The sequence below is a fragment of the Drechmeria coniospora genome, chromosome 02 (assembly GCF_001625195.1).
Source record: "Drechmeria coniospora strain ARSEF 6962 chromosome 02, whole genome shotgun sequence".
Lineage (NCBI taxonomy): Eukaryota > Fungi > Ascomycota > Sordariomycetes > Hypocreales > Ophiocordycipitaceae > Drechmeria > Drechmeria coniospora.
This window is the reverse complement of record NC_054390.1, coordinates 4,704,237-4,725,593: the sequence shown is the minus strand read 5'-3', so window position 1 is coordinate 4,725,593 and position 21,357 is coordinate 4,704,237. Positions and strand designations below refer to the sequence as shown.

The window sequence follows — 21,357 nt, the reverse complement described above, 5'->3', positions numbered from 1 at the left end:
TGGGATCCAATATATCTCACCAAATCGCCGGTGCGATACATCCGCCTACCGGCGTCGATCTCGCCAAATCGAGCCCACTCTGGAGCCAGTACGAAAGAGGTTTCTGTCTTTGCAGCATCGTTCAGGTAGCCATCCGCGAGACTTGGTCCCTGGCCGAGCAGCTCGCCGACGCAGCCCAATGGAACAAGTTTAGTATAGTCATTTGGATCAACAACCCATGTTTGATACCCAATACCACGTCCAATGTAGGACGCTGTCTCAGCAGATTGCACCACGTTCACGGACATGAAGACGCACGCTTCTGTGGGTCCGTATCCGTTGATCATCTGAACACCGGCTTGAAGCCAAGGGCCAGCCACGTTAGCAGTAAGCTTATCGCCACCAGAGACCATCGTTTTCACTGTTGGGACACTTGAAGGAGTGATCAGTTGAGCCAAGATTGGCGTGAACAATGTCCAGTTCACCGCAGAAGCTGTCATGAAACCTGCAAGTAGGCGAGGGTCCATACGTTGGTCTTCGTTTGGAACACATAGAACACCGCCATATATAGTTGTTGCCATAATTTCGAGAATACAGGCATCAAAAACGTAGGATGAAAATTGAAGAACTCGAGTCTCATTCGTCATTGCGAATGCGTGACCAAGCGAAGGACTGAATCGTTGGTTTGAGCAATCAAGTGCTGCATGACTGACAACCACTCCCTTCGGTTTGCCTGTACTCCCAGAGGTAAACATTATGTATGCTGTATCCTGGAGTTTCGAATGGTCCATAGAAACAGGTGGTTGGGATGTGCATAGCTGTTCATCTAGCACAGAGGACACTGCAATAACATGGTCCGCCATGCCGCGAGATGCTTCGGCTCCACGATCAGAGCCCAAAAGCATTCTGGCGTTAATTTGACTCAAGATTTCCTGTCGTCGATCACGGGGATGTTGTGGATCAAGTGGCACAAATGCAGCACCTGTTTTGAGAACGGCAAACATTGAGACAATGAACCATGCCGATCCTTCAAAGCAGAGTGGAACAATGGACCCGGGCCCAATGTTCCCGACGCTGCAAATGTAATCAGCAAGTCGGTCAGAGGCATCATCCAGCTCCCGGTAAGTCCAAATCCGGCTTGCGCTACCCTTGGCTGCATCCGCCGCTGAGATCAGGGCATGGGAGTCTGGTGTCTTTCGAGCTCGGTCGACAAATCGCCGTACGACGGTAAACTCTGAGGACCTGATATTTTTAATAGCCTCCTGGTTCCACGCCAGCATCTCGGCCCGATCTATATCCGGAAGCATTGAAACTGTGCATAGGGGAGTCTTAAGGTCAAGGCGGACCAGTTGGTCTATAACAAACACAAACTGACGACAGAGCGCCTCAGCGTGGTATCTGGGGAGAACATCGACATCAACAGAAACTCGCAAGGAGACAGATTCAGTGGCGCTCAGAAGGCATTCGATGACAAGTGGATAGTCATGGTAATTGCCATGGGACCCAATGTCGACCACCTCAATGCCTAACCAGTCTTGATTTTCGTTGTTTGGGTGCACAACCAAAATATTCTGGAATTCGCATGCAGAACGGGCCAGGTTGCTCAAAGATGCGATGTTCTGGACGCCAAAGTGCTCGTAGGGAATCATTTCGTGTGACATGGACTGCATGTAGGTGAGATACTTGCAGATAGTATTCTCAGATACGGAATCAGGAATCTGGGCAACTATTGGAACAGTGGCAAGTGTAGGTCCGACGATATTATCGATTCCAGCAACAGGGGCATTTCTACCTGACACAACTGTACCGAATCCCACATGAACTGATTCGGTCCAATGTGAGAGTACAAATGCCCAAGCAGCTCGGAGAATAGTCATTGCCGTGAAGTCAGATCCAACTCGGCGGACTGCCGAAATTTCGTGATGAATCATCTCATGCTGTCGAGATTTGGAGTGACTTTTAGACTTTTTCGAGGACAAGAGTGGAAAATGAACTGCCTGTGATGAAAGCTGCTTAATCCAGAAGTTGGCTGATTTGTCCGTGTTTGTCTTTGAGATGTATTCAATGTATCCTTTGAATGGTATCGTGTACTTCAACTGTGAGGGTTCTTGGCCCGTTCCATTAGTATATGCAAGTTTAACGAGAGCAAATATCTGTCCCAATGACCATCCGTCTATCACAGCGTGGTGAACCGTCCATATAAGATATTCTGCGTCCGAAGCATGAACCTGAACGAATCGTGAGAGTCGACTTGCGCTAAACATGGAAGCTTTGTCTCTGTTCTTTACGAATTCGGCGATGTTGGGGCAGGTATGCGTCTGCCAGTCAATATCTTCATCAATGACAGCTTGCATGATTGAGCCGTTAGGTAGCTGAATTATGCGTGTGCGCAAACAGACAACAGCAGATGAGGCTGCCTGCCACGCCTCGCGTAACCGGTCAAGGTCCATATTTCTTGGTAGCCTGAGAATATGACGGGCGATATAAGAGCCAGGTTGCTTAAAGGTAAGCGACATTAATCCCTCCTGAAGCGGAGTACAGGGATAAATATCTTGAATTGCTTCAGGGGTCGTATGGCAAACTTTTGCGATGTGACTGAGCGTGGCCTGATGATCCAAGTCAGGTGGCAATAGGTTGAACGGTTTTTGCTCAATCTTTATGCCAATTGCACTTTCATCTTGTTCGTTTTGGTCAATGCAAGCGGCCATGGCGTAGAGTTCCAGGTTCGCAAAGACGTCCGAGGCAGTTAACCTGATATCCTCAAGTTGGGCAAGGGATACAAGTCGAATAGTGGTGATTGAGTCGCCACCAATCTTGAAAAGATTATCTCTCCGCCTAATTTCATCCGCATCGATAGCCAATACCTTTGCCCAAAGCAATCTTAGTCGCGTCTCAGTCTCTGTCATGAGTTCATTATCGTCATTAGTCTTGTTTCTATATCCTTCGAGCGAGAGCTTGGCAAGTTTATCATCTGTCAGTTGCTCAAATTCGTGGATTAGAACGTCTCGGTCTGCGTCTTGTGTGCCAGGAATGCGAGGGATATTGCATGCCTTGATCAAGAGCAAGTCCTGCGGCACAATCTGGGCCCGAAGCACAAAGGGCAGATCTTGAGCGACGTCGATGAGCTCATCGCGGAATCTGTCTACCACAGAATCAACAGGAATGAAAATGCCATCCTCATTTTCCATGGCTCTTTCGTTTACAGCATCATCCACGACAGCCAAGAAGGCAACTAGCCTTCCGGTTGTTGATTTTGACACAAGCACTTGTTCAAATTTTCCAGACATTGCATTTTGGATTCGCCTTTCAATGTCCCCGACGTCAAGGTGTCCCATGTAAGTAATAGACCCATTCGACAGGTACTTGGCCAAAATTCCAGTTCTAAAACCTCGATTTGTGTTGGATTGCTGTCCCCATTGGGTATGTAGGGCAATAGTATTGTCGACGAAACATTTCCGTGAGCGTTGGGAATCATCCATATAACATTCAGCAAGTGATGCGGATTGAATAAGTAATTCACCCAGGCAGCCAATGGGTGCAAGACGGCGGTAGTCCATTGGGTCGACAATCCAACATTCAGTGCCATTCATGGGCCGTCCGAGTGTCCACATCGAAGACTCCGTGGATGACGTTTCATACATGGTGATAAAGCCGCTCACCTCCGGAACACACAAGCCAAATAGAATTCTGCGGTCCTCGGAGCGCGACCACGCTCCAAGATCGTTAGCTGAAGCACGGCTGGTGGATATGATAACCTTCTGCAGGATTGGAACGTCTCTCGGCTGGACTTGAGATGCATCGATTGGGGTAAGTATTGCACAGTCAACCCGAGCCTGGTTGATGAACGTGCTTAACGCGGAATCAGACGGGCTGGAATCACGGATGCAAACTGTCGCTCCAACCAGAAGTGGCGCGAATATTTCAGAAAGGGATAACAACGATCCAGATTCGTGTATCTGAGACATCCTACTGCTCGGCGCCAGGCCAAGGTGATGAGAAAACTGAAGGAGACCAGTCCTGGCACTGTTATGGGTCATCATGACAGCTTGCGTCTCGGTAGCAACCCCCTGTGCATTGGCGAGCAGTACGTAAGCCACTTCAGAAGGATTGACCGTGATGTCAAGAATCTCCGGTAGATGGTCAAAATCTTTGGAAATTGCAGGGTAGATGACATCCGTGGACAACTCCACAACATGTTCCATGTGGCCTACAAATTCGGCTGATGTGCAGTTGGGGGAGCAGAGCACCACATGTATACCAAGATCCGCTGTGATTTTTCTCATGTGAATCTTTTCAATGTCGCCGCAGACAACGAATGAGGCGCCCAGCTTGTTGATGGCGAGCATGGACAGGGGGGTCCAGTATGATCTATCCTGACAGAGCAGCACAAGGTCGCCGCGTTGGACAATCCCCCTTTTCTTGAGATAGATTGCAATGCAATCTGCAGCGTCATTAAGTTGCTTGTAGGTTAGCTGTTTGTCTGGTCCGTGAATAGCGATGGCATGGGGGCGAATTGATGCCTGGCTCTCAATAAGTCCATTGAGAGTTGCGGGCATTGACCCGTCAATCTGCAAATTATCCGGTGCAGTGCTCTGGTTCCATGATATCGCCTTCTGGACATCCATGGCTCCGGTTAGAGATATGTCACCAATGTTGCTACTTCCATCGGCCAGTTCGACGAGCTGGTGGACCACATGTTCGTACTGGGCAGCGAGAATTTGCATCTGCCCTTCATCGAGATACGCGGCGTTGTAGATAAGCGCCAATTCTATATCACTTTCTGACATGTAGAGCTGTACCACGAGTGGATAGGTGAAGTAGTTGGCCAGAGCAGATTGATCGTTAGCATCAGCCGTAACCAGGCGCATTATTCCACCATCTTGAGATTGGCCAGTTGCCACAATATGCTTTGGTTGAATGACGAGTAAAGTAGAGAAGTCCACAGCCACCTTGGCCGCTGCGCTCAGTCGAGCGATGCGTTGCAGCCCAAACTGCTCGTGCGGGATCATTTCCGATGTTTGGCGCTGAATCCCTTTAAGGTATTCTGCCACTTTTTGGTGCTTATTGATGCGAACACGCACTGGTACAGTTGCAATGAGGGGGCCCGTTATGTCTTCAACTCCAGGGACGAGAGCTTGGCGTCCGGAAACGGTGGCCCCAAAGCAGATATCTGAGGTGTCTGAGTATGCCGCCTGTACAATTGCCCAAGCGGCGCGAAGCACTGTGGCCTTGATTAAGCCGCGTTTTTGAAAGTCTACAACTTTGATAAATCTTGAAACTGTCTCCGTCCCAGACACCGTCTTTGAAATGGGAGTGGCAGGTGGAAATGATGGTCGTGTAACTTGGCGGAGTGTCTCTTGCCAGAAGCCGGCTGATGAATCATCATTCAAGCTTGAAATATACCGTATGAACCGTGAGAACGATGAAGAAGATGAGGTTGTACCTAGTTCATTGGTAGATGATGCTGGATTCGCCAGTTGTCTGTACGTCGCATCCAGCAACTCCAGCATGCGGTTCATGCTCCAACCATCGTACACGGCGTGGTGGATATCCCAGATGAAATAGTACTTCCCCTTCTCATGTTCTTTTTCATGAGAACAGTAAACAATTGTTTGACGGCTGAGGCTAGAACCAAATGTCATTGCCATATCCCTCGTGCGGTTTAGATAGGCTTCAAGCCCTAAGCCTTCATCCAAACACCAGTCTGACGCGCCCTTAATTACTGCTTGGAGGACGGAACCATCCGGAAGCTTCACAATCCGGGTGCGTAGGTTGCTACAAGTATCAACCACCTTGTTCCAGGATGCTTTGAACATGTCTACAGCCACGTCAGACCCGAGATTGTAGACAAATCGGCCGATGTATGAGCCCGGCTGCTTTGCGGAGAGAGCCAATAGGCCTTCCTGGAGAGGTGTGCAGGGGTATGCATCAGCAACTTCCCAGTCATCTGGAAGCCCTTCACATTGTTTCTGAACGATGTTTGTCACCTCCTGAATGTTCGTGGTCGGGGGAATCAATGTCCAGGGGTCTGGTGCTCTCAATGATGTGGTCGAATCTTCGTCATCAACTAGTTGCGCAGCAGCAGCAATCTTGAGAAGCCTAGGATCCTCAAAAATGCTACCAGTGAAAATGCTCACACCATGTTGCCTGGCGATGGTACTCAGCCGAATTGCGGCTATGGAATCTCCACCAAGGGAGATGAAGCTATCATCTCGTCCAATACCAGCAATGGGTATTCCCAAGATGTCTGACCAGATTTTCTGCAAAAGCTTCTCCGTAGCGCTTTCAGGGGGGCGCTTCACACGATTAGCAAGTGAGTACCGAAGAGATGTTTCCCTGGACATTTGTGCCGCGATATCGCGAAGCTTGTTGCGATCAATCTTTGTCGATGTGATCAATGGGAAATAAGCACATGGAATAAACATTGCCGGTACCATGTAACGTGGCAGGGAGGTTTCCAGTTTCCCGATCATGTCAGATATTCTGCTTTGAAGACTGCCATTTACATGCAACAACATGTCATCGGCAATGGCTGCGATTTCGGAAGGGAGGTCCACGCCTGCTGTTTTGGAACTCAGAGTCTCGCAGAAGAAAGCCGCGAGTTTCGCGCCACTTTTCGACTTCACCAAGACAACAACAACTTGGGCAACACCCTCGAGGCAGACGCGAGTGTGATGCTCGACTTCGTCCAGCTCGACTCGTAGTCCTCTTATCTTAACTTGAGTGTCTTTCCGGCCACAAAACTCGATGGTACCATCAGGTTTATAATAACCGAGATCACCTGATTTGTACATTCTATTCCAACCAGGCTCATTCCTCCTCGGAGCCCAGTCTGGAAGATAATCACCGGAAAGGATAGCGGCATTAGTCTTTGCCGGGTCCGAGATGTATTCTCGCGTTATGGTTGGTCCCTGGATCACAATTTCGCCTAGGCAACCAGCCGGTACTCGCCTATTGTTTGCATCGACGATCCAGGCAAATCCTCCAACAGCTTTTCCGATGGAAATAGAGGACTGGTCGGTCGAGCTCCATTCCTGGATGGAACTGAACAAGCAGGTTTCTGCAGGGCCCCACCCATTAATCAATCGCACCTTTCCGAACCATGCGTCAAAGACATCCCGACCAACCGCTTCTCCGGCAAGTGCAAGCAGGTCTAATCCCGGGACCTGGTCGGGGGTGAGGGTTCGAACAAATGCTGGAGTGAGGAACGCCCAGTTTATTTGCTTCGTGCGAATAAAGTCGGCGATGCTGTTCATTCGGTGGTGCTCTGAGGGAACACAAACGCATGCTCCGAACATTAGGGGCGCAATGATCTCGCCGATACACAAGTCGAAAACAAAAGCAGCAAATTGGAGCATCCGAACATCGGAATGTAATCCAAGCCGCTTGCCAATTGCAACCTGGGCTGTGGCGACAGATTGATGTTCCATGATAAACCCCTTTGGAACTCCGGTACTACCAGATGTGAAAAGAATGTAACATGCGTTCTTTGGCGTCGTCTGGGCTGGCGGTGGAGTGTCACTTCGAATAGTCGAACTGGAAGATTCTTGGCCGACCAGGAGTTTCCTGTCAAGGTCCGAAGTCACTTCTATGACATTGTGAATCAAGCCTTCAAGAACATGGATGTTTGACGTAGATACCAATGCAAGGGTTGCCTGGGTCTTTCCAATGACTTGTTCATGACGAGCAGATGGATGCGATGGGTCCAGTGGTGACCAGGCAGCTCCTGCTTTGTTGATGGCCAGAATGGCGACAAGCAACCACATGGATTTCTCGAAACAGACATGGACCACCGTCTCAGGTCGGACGTTGAAGTTGTAGTATAGATAACAAGCAAGCCTGTTAGCGGCACTATCCAGTTCCCTATACGTTAATTTACCATCCCAGGCATCAATTGCAGGGGCTTCAGGCCGTAGCTGCACCTGCTTCTCTATCAGTTCATGAACACAGGCAGTTTGAAGGACAGGGGCATCTTCAAGCGCCCACTCCATAAACTGATTCGCATCTTCAGGACTGGTTATGTCAAGTCCCCCCAGAGTTGTACCCTTTTGTGCATCTGTCATGCCATTGATGAGCTGCTCGACGGCTCTTTTGAAGTGACCGGCAATCTGCCTCACTTGGATGGCCGAAAGAACGGATGAGGAATACGTCATCGTGACCCCTAGCTCTCCATCGTCAAATGGCAAATGGACTTGTATGACTAGAGGATATGTAAAGAAGTTTTCGGTCCCATCGAGGAACTCATCCTGGTGCAGCGGGGCCATTACTGGTTCACCGAGGTGAACCTCATTTCGTTGAGTTAGACTTGGAGGGTGCACCACCAAGAGGGTGGAAAAGTCCGCTGCCGTCCTGGCGTCGACGCTTAATTTGGCAATATTTTGCAACCCATACTGTTCATACATTATCGCGGCGTTACTTTGTTGTTGCATTTGCTGCAGAAACTCCGTTACGAGAAGCGACGGGTTGACGTGGGCGCGGACTGGAAATGTCGAGATGGCTGGGCCGATCATGCCGTCAATTCCGTCGACAGGTGCAGTTCTACCAGACACAGTCGTACCAAAGAAGATATTCTCGGCAATACTCAAGTCATCTCCGCCAGCATGGTTGGATACAACAAGTGCCCAAGCTGCGCGCATCAGTGTAGCCGCAGTAACTGAGGCCGAGCCAAGTGAGTCGAGTGAAGGCATTCCAAAAAACTTCTGAAAAGAAGAATCCGTGCGGCATTTCCTATCAATAGGCCGAAGGGGAGGCGGCCGAGGGAAGTTGATATGCTGAGTGCCTTGCAAAACAGAACGCCAGTAGTTACCTCCTTTTTCTTGTGACCTCCCAACATGAGCGATGAACTGCGCATAGTTGGGATCAGTAGTGAAAACGGCCTCAGGTGTGTTGAATGATTTTTTCAACTTGTCAAGAACAAGATCCATTGACCAGCCGTCGTATACGGCGTGATGAACAGTCCAGATGAATACAGACTCTAGGGTGCGAGTAGAGGTGACAAGTCCGTATCTGGAGAGCGAGGTACTATACCCCATCAAACTGTTCTTGTCATTTTCGAGATACTCGGAAACGAGACAGTTGATATCAGAATCCTGGCTTATGAGGATCCAAGACGCAGGTTCGCGGACGACAAGTTGAACACTCCGGCCATCAGCGGCTGGAGTGATGCGAGTGCGCAATATCGGAGTTTGCATCACGACCATTTCCCAGGCGGACCGGAACGCCGCAGGATCTACATGCCCTGCGAGGCGGAACGGAATGCGAGCAATGTAGGTTCCTGGGTCTCGGGCACTCAATGCCATCATCCCTTCCTGAAGCGGTGTGCACGGGTAAGCATCCTCGATTTCGGGCAGAAGCTTGGTTTGAGCGGATACGACCTCTTTCAATGGCTCATCTTGTAGCAAACTAAATGGCTCATAGGTCATATCTTGGTCTCCATCTGCCTCAGCAACCAAACTCATTTGGCTAAGCCGGGGATTCTCGAATATCTGCGGCACTGTCAAGATGATTCTCTGCCTTCTCGCGGCAGCACCTAATCGCATTGCAGCAATGGAGTCACCGCCAAGTCCAAAGAAGCTATCGTCGGCACCGATGACGTCGATATCAACCCCAAGTACATTTGACCAAAGCCTTTGCAATCTCAGCTCTTCGGGCGTCACTGCGGCACGTTTCTCGCTGTTTTGAAGGGAGTAAGCCGCCAACTCGACCGCAGAGAGACTTCGAATGATCCCTTGAAGTTTGCGCCTATCTACCTTTCCAGAAATCGTGACTGGAATCTCCAGTAGAGGCACAAATAGCGATGGGACCATATATCTTGGCAACTGGGTAGAAAGCGTCGACTTAAGCTCGCTTGCGACGCTTTCAATTTTCCTGTTAATGGGGATCACAAGGCCGGTACCTTCCCGATTAGCCTCCAGGAATTGATTGCCTGGGCAGAAAAATAATGCCAAAACCTGGCTTCCACGTCCGTCCATTGTCTGGGAAACCTCAGCTGTGGCTTCCGAGCTTGGCAGAGTCAAATTTGCTGAAGTCTCGATCTCACCAAGCTCGATACGTTGGCCATTGAGCTTAACCTGGTTGTCCTTGCGCCCCTGGAACTCCAGCGTCCCATCACAGTTGTAGCGAACCAGGTCACCAGTAAGATATAGGCGGTCCGAGACCGTTGAGATCGATTTCATCCAGACAGGGGGATCTTTAAAAACCTTTGCAGTCTGAACCTCGTTGTGCAGGTAGCCTCTTGCCAACGTGGGCCCCTGGATAGCAAGCTCACCAACACAGCCAAGTGGGCTAAGCTGTTCGTGATTTTGAGGGTTGACAATCCACGTGACGCAGTTGACTGCCCGCCCAATGCTGGACGACGACTCGTTCAGAGATTTCCATGGATTGGACGTAGCGCCAACGCATGCTTCGGTTGGGCCATACCCAGCCCTGGCATCAATTGAGGACCACAAATTGATAAGGTCTGAGCCGTTGGCTTCGCCGCCTATAAGAATTTGCTTGAGCTGTGGAACATCATCTGGATGAAAGAGTCTCGACAATGAGGCAGTCAGTGGTGCAAATGTAACGCCCATCTTGTTAATTGTGCCGCCCAAGTCATCTCTGCATTCATCTTGTGTAGGCACGCAGATGCACCCGCCGTGGAAGAGAGTGCCGAATATTTCCAAGATGCAGGCGTCAAAAACGTATGGTGAGAATTGTATCGTTCGCGTGCTCTCATCGTGCCCTAAATACTTACCAATGCCAGCCATGCTCGTGCAGACCGAGACGTGTTCCATCATGACGCCCTTTGGAGTACCCGATGTTCCAGATGTGAATAAGACATAAGCCAACTGGGTCGGATGGATCTTTGGCAGTGTATGGGCCGTTACTGGAAGTTTCTCCATAAATTCTGCGTCAATTTCCACGATATTTTTCACCATTCCTTGGAGCATATGTCTCGTCATCGCCGTAGCCAGAAGGACGGGTGCATTCAGCTGGTCCAGAATAGATTCCCATCGCGCGGGGGGGTGGGATGGGTCTAGGGGTACGAAAGAGCCGCCAGCTTTGAGGATGGCAAGCATGGCGACAATACTCCATGGAGACTTCTCAAAGCAAAATGGCACAAGCGTGTCTGGCTTTGTGACAAACTGAAGCAAGTGTATGGCAAGTGCATCCGAGTATATTTCCAGAGATTTATAAGTGAAAGACTTTTCCTTTGAGTCGATGGCAATAAATTTCGGTTGAACCTGGGCTACCTGACTAATCCAGTCAGGTATGCTCCGTTGGACAATGTCCGGGTAGTGTTGGTTCCACTTGATGATAGTCTGAACATCCCTTTCGGTGGCAATATCAATATTCTTTACAGTATCGTCGTCGCTGGTAGTTATCAATTGCTGAACGGTGTTCTGAAAGTGTAAACTGATCGTCTCCATGAATTCTTTCGACAGCCCGTGGCTTGAATAAACAACCCGCACGTCAACTCCGTCCGGCTTGAGTTGACATACGATGACGATGTCATAGGTATAAAGGCTGACACCTGAATGAGAGGTGGGTCGGGATTGAAATAGCTTCATGTCGCTTTCGATATCTTCTGGCGGCTGGACGACAAGTAGCGTCTGGAACGACGTCGCATTCGCTGTATCACCACCGAAGCGCCCGATATCTTGTATACCCGTGTTCTCGAATGGGATCATGTCAGTCATCTGCTTCTGTAACTTAGCTAAAAATTCAGGAACAGTTTCATTTCCGGAAAAGTGTATTCTCAAGGGCACTGTTGCGAGAGTTGGACCAACGACACGGTCAATTCCAGGGACAGCGGCGCTCCGACCCGAAACTGTCGTGCCATATATGACGTCGTTGACCCCAATGTGCTTGGCCAGAACAAGTGCCCACGCGGCTCGCATCAAATTGGAAACAGTAAACTCGGTTCGTGACCAGTCATTCAACTTGATGCTGAAGTCCATGTACGACTCGCCCTCGCTCCTCTCCCCGGTGGGCTTGGGGGGGAATATTGTTCTGACGGAACCCTCAAATTGCTGTCTCCAGAAGCTCGCTGTATCAGCCTCATTTCGAGTCTGTATCAGGTGGTTCACAAAACGCGAGAATGGGACTGGCTCAACCAACTTAAAGCCATCGTATGCTTCTTGAATTTGATGCAGAATCAGTGACAAACTGTGACCATCAAAGAGAGAGTGGTGTACTCTCCAGACGAAGTGGGTCGTTCCATTTGGGTCATCCACGATGGTCCAGCGGGTTAGAGGTTGGTTGAGCCCCATCATAGCGGCTGATTTATCATCGAGACAGGTTTTTAGATTGGTGCGGTGCTCCCACTGAATCTTGTGCTTGACTACCATCTGTAGGATGCCAGCTGCTTGAGTATCGACGAATCTTGTGCGCAAGATTTCATGCCGCTCCGAGACAATTTCACAAGACGCTTTGAATCGATCGATCTCAACACGCTCCGGGAGTTCATATGCTATAACCCCGATATATGAGGTGGGAAACTTGAGCGATAGCGCCAAGAGACCGGCCTGCAACGGCGTGCATGGATAGGCGTTTTCAATCTCGTTCACAGACCCTCCATGCAATGATATAAGTTCTGACTCGAGAACATCTTGATCAACAACTTTATTGACAAGGTTATATGGTTTATCATCTTCAAATTTGGAATTGATGGACGTCTTGAGTGCCAGTGCCATGTCTGCAAGCTTTGGGTTGGCGAATATGACTGCGACACTGAGGATATGGCCGCTGTTGTAACAATTTGTGACAAGTCTAGTTGCCAGTATAGAGTCACCACCCAGACGAAAAAAGTTGTGTGATCTGGCAATTAATGAGGCGTCTATGCACAGGACTTTTGCCCAGAGTTCTCGGAGAACGATTTCCATGGGAGTCAGGTCTTCCTTTTCAACGGGGCCTTGGTTTAACGAGAATGCCGATATTTGCTGAGCTGAAAGGCTCGCAGCTATCTCTCTCAAGGGCTTTCGGTCCGTCTTCCCAGACAGCGTCTTTTTCGGAGTACCTGAAAGCGGTACAGCAAGAGATGGTGTCATGTATCGAGGCAGGCGATCAGCCAGCGTTTCCATAATTTTTGAGATTGTTTTATGTGTTTCACTTGACACGTTATCCATTGGTCGAGCAGGAATCTCGTAATCGGAGTGCGAGAACCAAAGCATGAGCACTAGTTGCTGCCGGGAATCAAGTTGAGTTGTTACTAACTCAACAACCCCGTTGAGTCCCTCGGGCAATACCGAAGGCAAATGGCTCTCGACCTCACCAAGTTCAATGCGCTGCCCGTGGTACTTGACCTGCGTGTCCTTTCGTCCAACATAGTCCAAGGTTCCGTCAGGGTTGTAGCGAACCAGGTCCCCGGTACGGTAGACCTTGTTCTCGACATTTTCGGCAAAGGGCAGCCAGCCATCATTCGTCATCCAAGCCGTGTTTCCAGGTTGATTTATGTATTCTCGTGCGAGAGACGGACCTTGCACTAACAGCTCACCCGTGCATCCGAGTGGGAGCAGTTGACGATGGTCCTGCACATCAACCACCCAAAACATACACTCCACAGGGGGACCAATGTTAGTTGATCGGTCTGTCTTGCCGAGATTCTGGTTCCAGGCTATCATAGAGCATTCAGATGGACCATAGGCTCCGTGGAGCGCCACCTCTGACACCCATCTAGACGCCACGCGCTGAGATACTGCTTCACCTGCGAGCACCAAAGTCTTCAAGGTTGGAACATTGACAGGCTCCAGCATATCGGCCACAGTAGGTGTCAGCATGGCCGTGTTTGCAGACATGGAGTTGATAGCACCCGCAAGGTCGTTGACACGTTGATGGTCAGATGGAATGCAAACACAACCCCCATACATGAGGGTTGTGAAGATGTCGTACAAACTAACGTCAAAGGTGAACGCAGAAAATTGCAGTACACGGGACTGGGCGTTTAGGCCCCATAATCTCGCTTGGGATTGTGAATTGCTGCAGACAGCCGCATGTTCCATGATGATTCCCTTAGGCTTTCCAGTGCTACCTGATGTGAAGAGCACATAGGCTACATTTGATGGGACAACGCCGGGCAATACCTTCGGGTATGGAAGCTGTGAACTGATTGTAGCAAGGCAGTCGGCGTCAACTTGAAAAATGTTAGTGACAATATTAGTGAAAATTGCGCAGTGCTTGCTGGATGTGAGAGCAATGGTGGCTCCGGTATCAGCAGTGATGCTCGTGATGCGGCTATTGGGAAAGCTTGCATCGACGTTGACGAAACCAGCACCCGCTTTGAGAACGGATAGCATGGCAACGACTGCCCAAGCAGACTTGTCAAAACAGCATACTGCGATTTTTTCCGGCCCCAAATGGAAATGGCACTGTAGGTGCGCAGCGAGGGTGGTCGATAATCTCTCAAGATCTTCGTATGTCAAGCGACCATCCGCAGCTTCAACTGCTATGTGACCTGGATGTCGAATTGCCTGAGCGGAAACAAGCTCGTGAATCAAAGTATCCATGGGAGATTTGATGGACTCGGACTGCCGCATGATCGTCTTGATGTCGCTTTCACTTTGCAGCATCACGTCGATGGCAGGCTTTTGGGGGTTATCGAGGATGCACGCCACAGCCTTGCCAAAGGACTCAGCAAGGCTAGCAGCCTGAGTCTCGGAGAGTATTGATGTGGTGTAGCTCACACGAAGTCTGAGGCCCTCCACGGAGCTGGCAGCGACAATGTTAATAGGATACTCGGTAGGGGTGTAGTCCTCGATTCGGCGGAAAGCAACCCCTTCACCAGGCGCTTCGTCCGAGTCCTGGTATATTGACACAAGCGTATTAAAGAGAGACCCTCCCGGGATTTCCAGAGCATTGTGCATATCAGCCAGGGAGCAGTACTGGTGCGACATTTGCTCTGCTAAGTCGGTGGTTATTTTTCTCAGTATTTGCGAGATTGTTGCCGAGTTTCTAAAGTCAACGGAAAGAATCATGAGCCGCACGAATACACCAACTGCATCATGGATGCCCTGGATTGGAGCATCGCGACCAGAGCTCATATATGCGAAACTAACAGCGTTAGATTGAGTATAGTATCTCAACACCATTGACCAAGCAGCTTGAATCAAGGCGGCGACGGTTGTTCCCATCGCCTTGCACGACGCAAGCAGGTCGCGAGTGTCACCCAACTCAACAGAAACTGACCGAGTTTCTGGCACCTCGTGAGAATTTTGGTTCAATGCTGGGAAAAGCGAATCCATGTTCGCCCCAAGGTATTGCTTCCAGTACTCAACCGACTTATCCTGAATTTCCACGTAGCGGACATGGTCCGAGAGAATCAAGCCTGAGGTACAGGGCAGCACTCCACTGAAGTACTGGCTCATGTCTCTCGTAATCACGAAAAGAGACAATCCATCAACAATAGTGTGGCTAAACTCAAACTTGCAAAATATCCTTCTGTCAGGGCCTATGCAGATCGATAGCTGGTGAGCGGGCTCCGCTGCACTGAAGATTGCAGGCTGTCCTTGCCGTAGTATATCAAGCGCATCGCCCCCAGTACCGTCCAGAATGACAATCCTCGGTTCGACATTTCGCAGGACGACTTGCTCGTACGTACTACCATCTCGAGCACTGGGCACAAAAACGGTACGGAGTGCTGGGTGTCGTAGGACAACGGCTTTCCACGCGTTACATATCCTCCCAACATTGACAGGTTCCGCTTGTCGCTTTGTCGTGACTTCAATCAACGACTCAATGGTGTAACTTTCAGGCCTTCTGATTTTGGCAAGAAGCATGCCCTCTTGTACCGAAGAAGCCGGATAAACAGTTTCGATATTTCCAAGGTGCTCGTCGCCAATCGAAGGGAGAAAGCTACTCTCAAAGTTCTGCAACTGATCTGGGCTCAATGGAAGCAGCGGATAGTCGCTTAGAGTGCTCTGACGACTGAGGGTGCGCAACCGGCCGATGAGGGCGGTTATGGCCACTTTGCAGCGTAGAGCCCAATCTCCAAGTTCAACGGATGAATCAGTCGACGAAAATGAAAAATGCATTTTCCTGCTGGCATCAAAAGAGACACGGACATATCGGGAAGTCGGTACTTGACCTCCTGGAGTGGCATCATATTTCCATTTTTCGTCACCTGATTCCATTGTGATACCTGTCTCACCCATCTCAACGCTGCTATTCTCGTGGTTTCCGTCATATTCGATAGTTAGTATTGGGGACAGTTGAGTTGATCCATCAAATGGTGCAGCCTGTTCCCAAAGCGATGCCCTCATGGCGTCCTTTGTACTACGCAAAGCCTGCGCAATGTCGCTCTGTGCGACATCTGGTACAGTGACGGGTATTACCATATCGAAACGACCGACTTCTCTTGAAAGATCCAGATCTTCTTTGGGCAGAAAATCTCTAGCACTCGCTCTCACAGTGACATCGCAGGTAGAGGAGCCAACAACCTGGCAATGTGATGTCGTAACGGCGGCGACGACTAGGTCAATGGGGCGTGTGTTCATCGCAACATGGTTCGCACCGTCTAGGAGTAGCGAGATGTCTTCTCCTCCAATTGAGAGACTCTCGGTTATGACCGACAATGAGGAATTCGCAGGTTGATCTTGGTTGACCAAGTAGGCCTCGGCCCCTGCATGTCTTAGGCGAGACGTCAATGTACCATGTTCCAGCGTTGCGCTTTCCCTGCTCATCAGTGACTCTTTTCGGGCGAATTTAGTCAATGTTCGCGTGAAACTGTTCAGAAGTATCGGCCAGGACCTGCGGTCAAGAAGAAGCCTATGCGCCATCAATACTAATTTGTATGCATCGGTGTCGTGAACTCGGAATAGATGGGCTTCGAAGACGCTATCCCGCTCGCGCATCTGTCTTGGCAGCTCCGATACGCGCAAATCCATGTCGGCGACATGCTCAGCGTTATGAACGTGGTAAGCAGTTGCATTTGGGCCTTGTGGTTGAAGTATCGCAAACTCTGCTAATGTAGCATCCAATGCCGCGCGGATTATCTGATCATCAACATGCCCAGGCATCCGTAGCGAGACGGTCTGCAACGGTTCATCGAGCTTGGCTTGCCAAATCAGTTGCGGCAGTTCAGTGGGGTGTCCAAATTTGCTTCGAAATGAGCCCGCCGAGTTGTCAAGACAATTCCCGACGCGCATTTCAACGTCAAGGAGCTGCGAGCAAGATAGAAGATCTCGCACCGCAACTGCAAAGCCTTGCCGAAGCAATATATTCCTCACTTCGATTGCGCCCATCGAGTCTCCACCGAGTTCGATGAAGGACTTGTAGGGATCGACTTGTTCGGGCGAGACGCCATGAGCCGCTGCAAATGCCATCTGCAGCGCGCCAGGCGGTTTTTCCCCGGTTCGTTGTTCCGCTTTCTTGACATCCTCGTCAAGCAATTCCCTCAGCTTTGTCTCATCCACCTCGCCTGTCGCCGTAACCGAGAGCTCCTCCAGCACGAGCCATCGTTTGGGAAACGGTCGAACTCTGGTCGAGGCTCGGACGTTTTTTCGGATCAGCGAAACAATCTCCTTTTTCGTTTTTCCGGAGGCCGCCACTCGATCCTTGTTCAGCGACAGTGCAACGGCAACTTGGCCGTTCGTGGTCTCGATGTACCTGGCCTGGCGCACAAGAGGTTCGGTGAACAGAGCTTGCTCAATCGCGCCTCTGGCGTTTTCGGCTGGGAATGTCTCCATGTCTTTGGCGGCGTTTCTTCCACAGGAGTATGTTTCGTCTTTTAATTCTATAGTTTGTTGTACATGAACTGCGTGTGTTTTGTTCTTCTATCGGTTGTGAATATTGTGTTCGTCCTGTTTGTCGCCAACTGGGATCGGTTTGGTACTCGGGATTGCGGTGCTTGCTCTCAAAACGAGACAATGATTGAAAGGATGACTTCGCGATGGAACGAATTCGCAAATCGTCCCAGGTTCTAGCGAGAATGACCCGAAATCACATAAAATGTCACTGTTCAGGATAGAGAGCTGCAGACACGATCCTACGTATTGACGCATCGATGCCGACACATAATCAAGGCCATGGTAGGCTGTGCTTACACGCTACTCAACTTACAACTTCTCTCCACTGAGTTACGCCAACTCTGATCTGGTCATCCCTAGCACGCAATTGCATGTCCCCATAGAAATGGGGAATAATCTCCATCATGACTAAGGTGTATTTTTCGTCTCGAGATATAAAAAGAGTATCATCATGTCTCCTGCATCTGCCATACAGAAGTGTACAGTAGGTATGATGATTGGTGGGGTATTACATGCACACTAAACATGTCATAACAGATCCGAAGCACACGCTTACTGTGAATGTGTTCTGCTCCGCCGCGTACTTGTCCACTCGTGCTTCACTGGAGTAAACGGCAGCCTACTCTAGGCGATGGTGATAATGGATCATGATCAAACTCTTCATGCATAACGGGTGTATTAAATCACTTCGTAAGCCAAAATCCACATGGATGAGCTGACAAGCGTCATGGCGGGGATTATGAATCTCACCTGTTGGATAACATTACATACAGCACTGGGGAATTACGATACAAGTAACATGAGCAACATGGACTTCTCTATCTCATCTTCGCTCCCACCAAATTTGCGAGGGTAGTCGCAAGCGTAAGCAACCATCGACGCTCGAGAGTTGCCGTCATCGGTGCAGCTCACCCCCGTACCTGTTTCGTAATACTGTACTTATATACTTACTTACGAGCATGTTACCAGCTTGTGGCTGGCTGCGTGAGATCAGAGCGAGTGAAGGGCATCCGCCCGAGGCCAAAGCAGTGGCGGCTTACGGCGGTGGGTCGGAAATCAGCAACGGCTCACCGGTCACAATTCCATGGTGATATTACGCCATTGTCAGCCCTAGCTGCAACGTAATATTTCCTGGCCAAGATGACGCTGTCGCTTCACAATAGCACCATGGCCTATTCCAACTTGGGCCACGGCAACGAGGACGGCTACTCAACGCCATTCGTCTTCCCGTTATCATCGTACATGGCAGGCTTCTCCACCTTGCTGAGCCATCCAAATTCGTCCTTGCCCGTGCCATGGTAAATGCTGCGAAGCTTGTCTGAGAGTCTTTTTGCACAAGAGCCAGCCGCCAATGTGCTTTCTCGGTATTCAAATCTGTCGGATGTGCTCTTTCGGGTGATTGACTTGATGGAAACGATGGTGACTGCCGTTCCGCAGGCCATCACTTCGGTAAAACTTGGCAGCTCATCGTATTTGATCTTTCACGTTCGGTTCAGCCAGTGCTTCGGCAATACCGCAAGAGAAAGTCCACTCACCGCCCTTTGCTCCACGGTCCACCCAAAAGACTTGGCCAATCGCTGAACACTGTCGCACGTCACGCTGTTTACGACGTTCTTGGAGTCGGGGACAACGAGTGTCGTGACCTCCCCCACGACTTTGACGCCAACAAATGCAGATGTCGAGAACTCTTCAATCTCGCTTCGGGTCTTGCTGTCCAAGTGCAGGGTGATATGGAATCCCTCCTTCTTGGCCTGCTGGCTCCAGCGGATGACGGGCGAGTAGTTGCCGCCGACTTTGCCTGATCCAGTCCCCATTGGCGCGGCACGGTCAAAATCTTCAAGGATCAATGCGTCGAGTGGCTTCAAGCCGTGGAAGGCGCCCGAAGTGGTGACGAACACGCAAAAGACAAACTCGCCGGGTGGCTCCAGCCGAAGGCAGGCTCCCGAACCAAAGACGACTGGCCGAATGTACAGCATCGCATCGGACTTGTGCGGGGGGACAATGTCGGCATTGATCCCCACTGCCAGGTGGACGCATCGCAGGAAGTCGTCAATGGGGACTGGAGGAATGGATACCAGAGACGACGAGTGCATGAGACGGCGTGCGTGGAAGTCGGGCCTGACGATATGGATCTGTCCATCGGGGGCACGGAACGCTGCGTCCATCAGTTCAAAATATGACTCTCAATATCATTCAACGGCTCTTCGGCGCACCTTTTAGTCCTTCGTACGCCTCCGAGCCTAGATCACGTCAACTGCCTGGTGATAACCTCGTGCTTCTCGGTCAGTACTGACCATAGTGAAAGACAGGCGACAAGCCGTGGACGCGCAGGAAAGGATCCTGAACAACTTCGGGCTTGGACCAAGCGCCTTTCTCGCTCGTCCATCGGCACTCGACATGTGCATGCACTTGGCTCTCCGCCGATGTTGCGTTCCAATCTTGCGTTGGGAGTCGTCAGTGAAGGTATCATCATGGCCGGCCTGTAACTTACCGAGCCCTTCACGTGGTGGAGGTGGGAATGGCATGGTCCCGATTTCAACCCAGGATGATCGAGTTACTATGATGCAAACAAAAAGACTATGGTATGGGCTGGCAGGATATGAAACTTGTAGAGCATGGTGCCACGGTGATCTAAGTAGGACACATGCATCCTACCGGCCGGGACGGAGGAACACAAGGCATTACTAAGTTTGGCAGGACCGGGATCCTGAGTGGTTTACTCCGCACAGGAGACGCGGATGATCGATCCGGGGCGTGTCCAGCATGCTTGATGTTGCACCGAAACGTAATACGCGCATCCAGCCAGACTTGGTTGGGGTTCGCATTGGGCCCAGCGGACAAGCGAGTACTTAGGACCATGGGTCCAATGAGGTTACACTTCTGGGCGGGGTTGGCAAGGAGCTCAAGCCTCCAGCAGGACACATTGTCGCATCGAAGCATCGCCAACGTACTTTGATGCCACATGCTGGTCATTCCGGGCATATTGATCCGATATAGGGTGGTTACACCTGCAATTGTCCCCTCTCCGGATTCGTGCGGGAGGTGTCGAGTTTGCTGCATGTTCAATTCGGAGGGTACACGGAAAAACGTGAATGCAAAGAAAGCATCATGGAAGTAGGCTCTACGCAGCACGAATGATTGGATTGTTGGTAAAGGAAATGTGGTGTGAATAGCTTCTACTTTGGAATCGTTGGTTGGAAGAGGGAATCATTTAAATCCTACGGAGTACATACGTGGCCCGATAGTCGGGAATAAATACTTACATGTACATGTGCATGTACACGAAAGCAGCGGTATCGGCCCTCCTTGCTGTTCAGCCACAACTGACCCACTTTGGGATTGCTAGCTACTGAAACAGGCACCTAAGTACTTACTGTAGAAGTACTTAAGTACTTGGGTGTGCCTTTTTGTATTTTATAGCGCTAAAGTTATATAGCGGGGCCTTCTGTGGCGCTAAAGTACTTGCTTGCTCCGTAGATACGGAGTATTAAGTAAGTACTTGGTTAGGAATATTTGTCTTAATCTGCAGAGTTCAATATTATTCCTTTCCGGCTCAGGCGGGAGCAATGTTTACTGTGGCTGGCAGACAGTGGCGTTTGAAGCCGCAGAACGAGCAGATGGTGAACTTACTAAGAAATTGCTGACTAATCATTTGCTG

The 21,357-nt window shown here is 50.2% G+C and overlaps 2 protein-coding genes across 2 annotated transcripts in view; both read right to left on the bottom strand.

Moving 5' to 3' along the window:
* The window catches only part of DCS_04402 (uncharacterized protein), a gene marked incomplete at both ends in the record, with an annotated part of 37,057 nt that extends 18,955 nt beyond the window's left edge, over positions 1-18,102 (bottom strand). The window contains 12 exons of the mRNA XM_040801712.1: positions 50-400; positions 485-651; positions 733-5,350; positions 5,423-5,460; positions 5,515-5,604; positions 5,689-6,359; positions 6,414-7,013; positions 7,071-8,328; positions 8,380-8,605; positions 8,786-8,985; positions 9,040-17,726; positions 18,013-18,102. Of these exons, the coding sequence (XP_040656745.1) occupies positions 50-400; positions 485-651; positions 733-5,350; positions 5,423-5,460; positions 5,515-5,604; positions 5,689-6,359; positions 6,414-7,013; positions 7,071-8,328; positions 8,380-8,605; positions 8,786-8,985; positions 9,040-17,726; positions 18,013-18,102 (16,996 nt within the window). The remainder of the gene's footprint in view (positions 1-49; positions 401-484; positions 652-732; positions 5,351-5,422; positions 5,461-5,514; positions 5,605-5,688; positions 6,360-6,413; positions 7,014-7,070; positions 8,329-8,379; positions 8,606-8,785; positions 8,986-9,039; positions 17,727-18,012) is intronic.
* An 802-nt stretch (positions 18,103-18,904) lies between these two features.
* Positions 18,905-20,224, bottom strand: DCS_04401 (uncharacterized protein; the record flags this gene model as incomplete). The annotated part of the gene is made up of 5 exons (XM_040801711.1): positions 18,905-19,177; positions 19,235-19,854; positions 19,913-19,939; positions 19,994-20,137; positions 20,191-20,224. The coding sequence occupies 5 exons, from the start codon at positions 20,222-20,224 to the stop codon at positions 18,905-18,907; spliced, it is 1,098 nt and encodes a 365-aa protein (XP_040656744.1).
* Between the last annotated feature and the right edge of the window lie 1,133 nt (positions 20,225-21,357).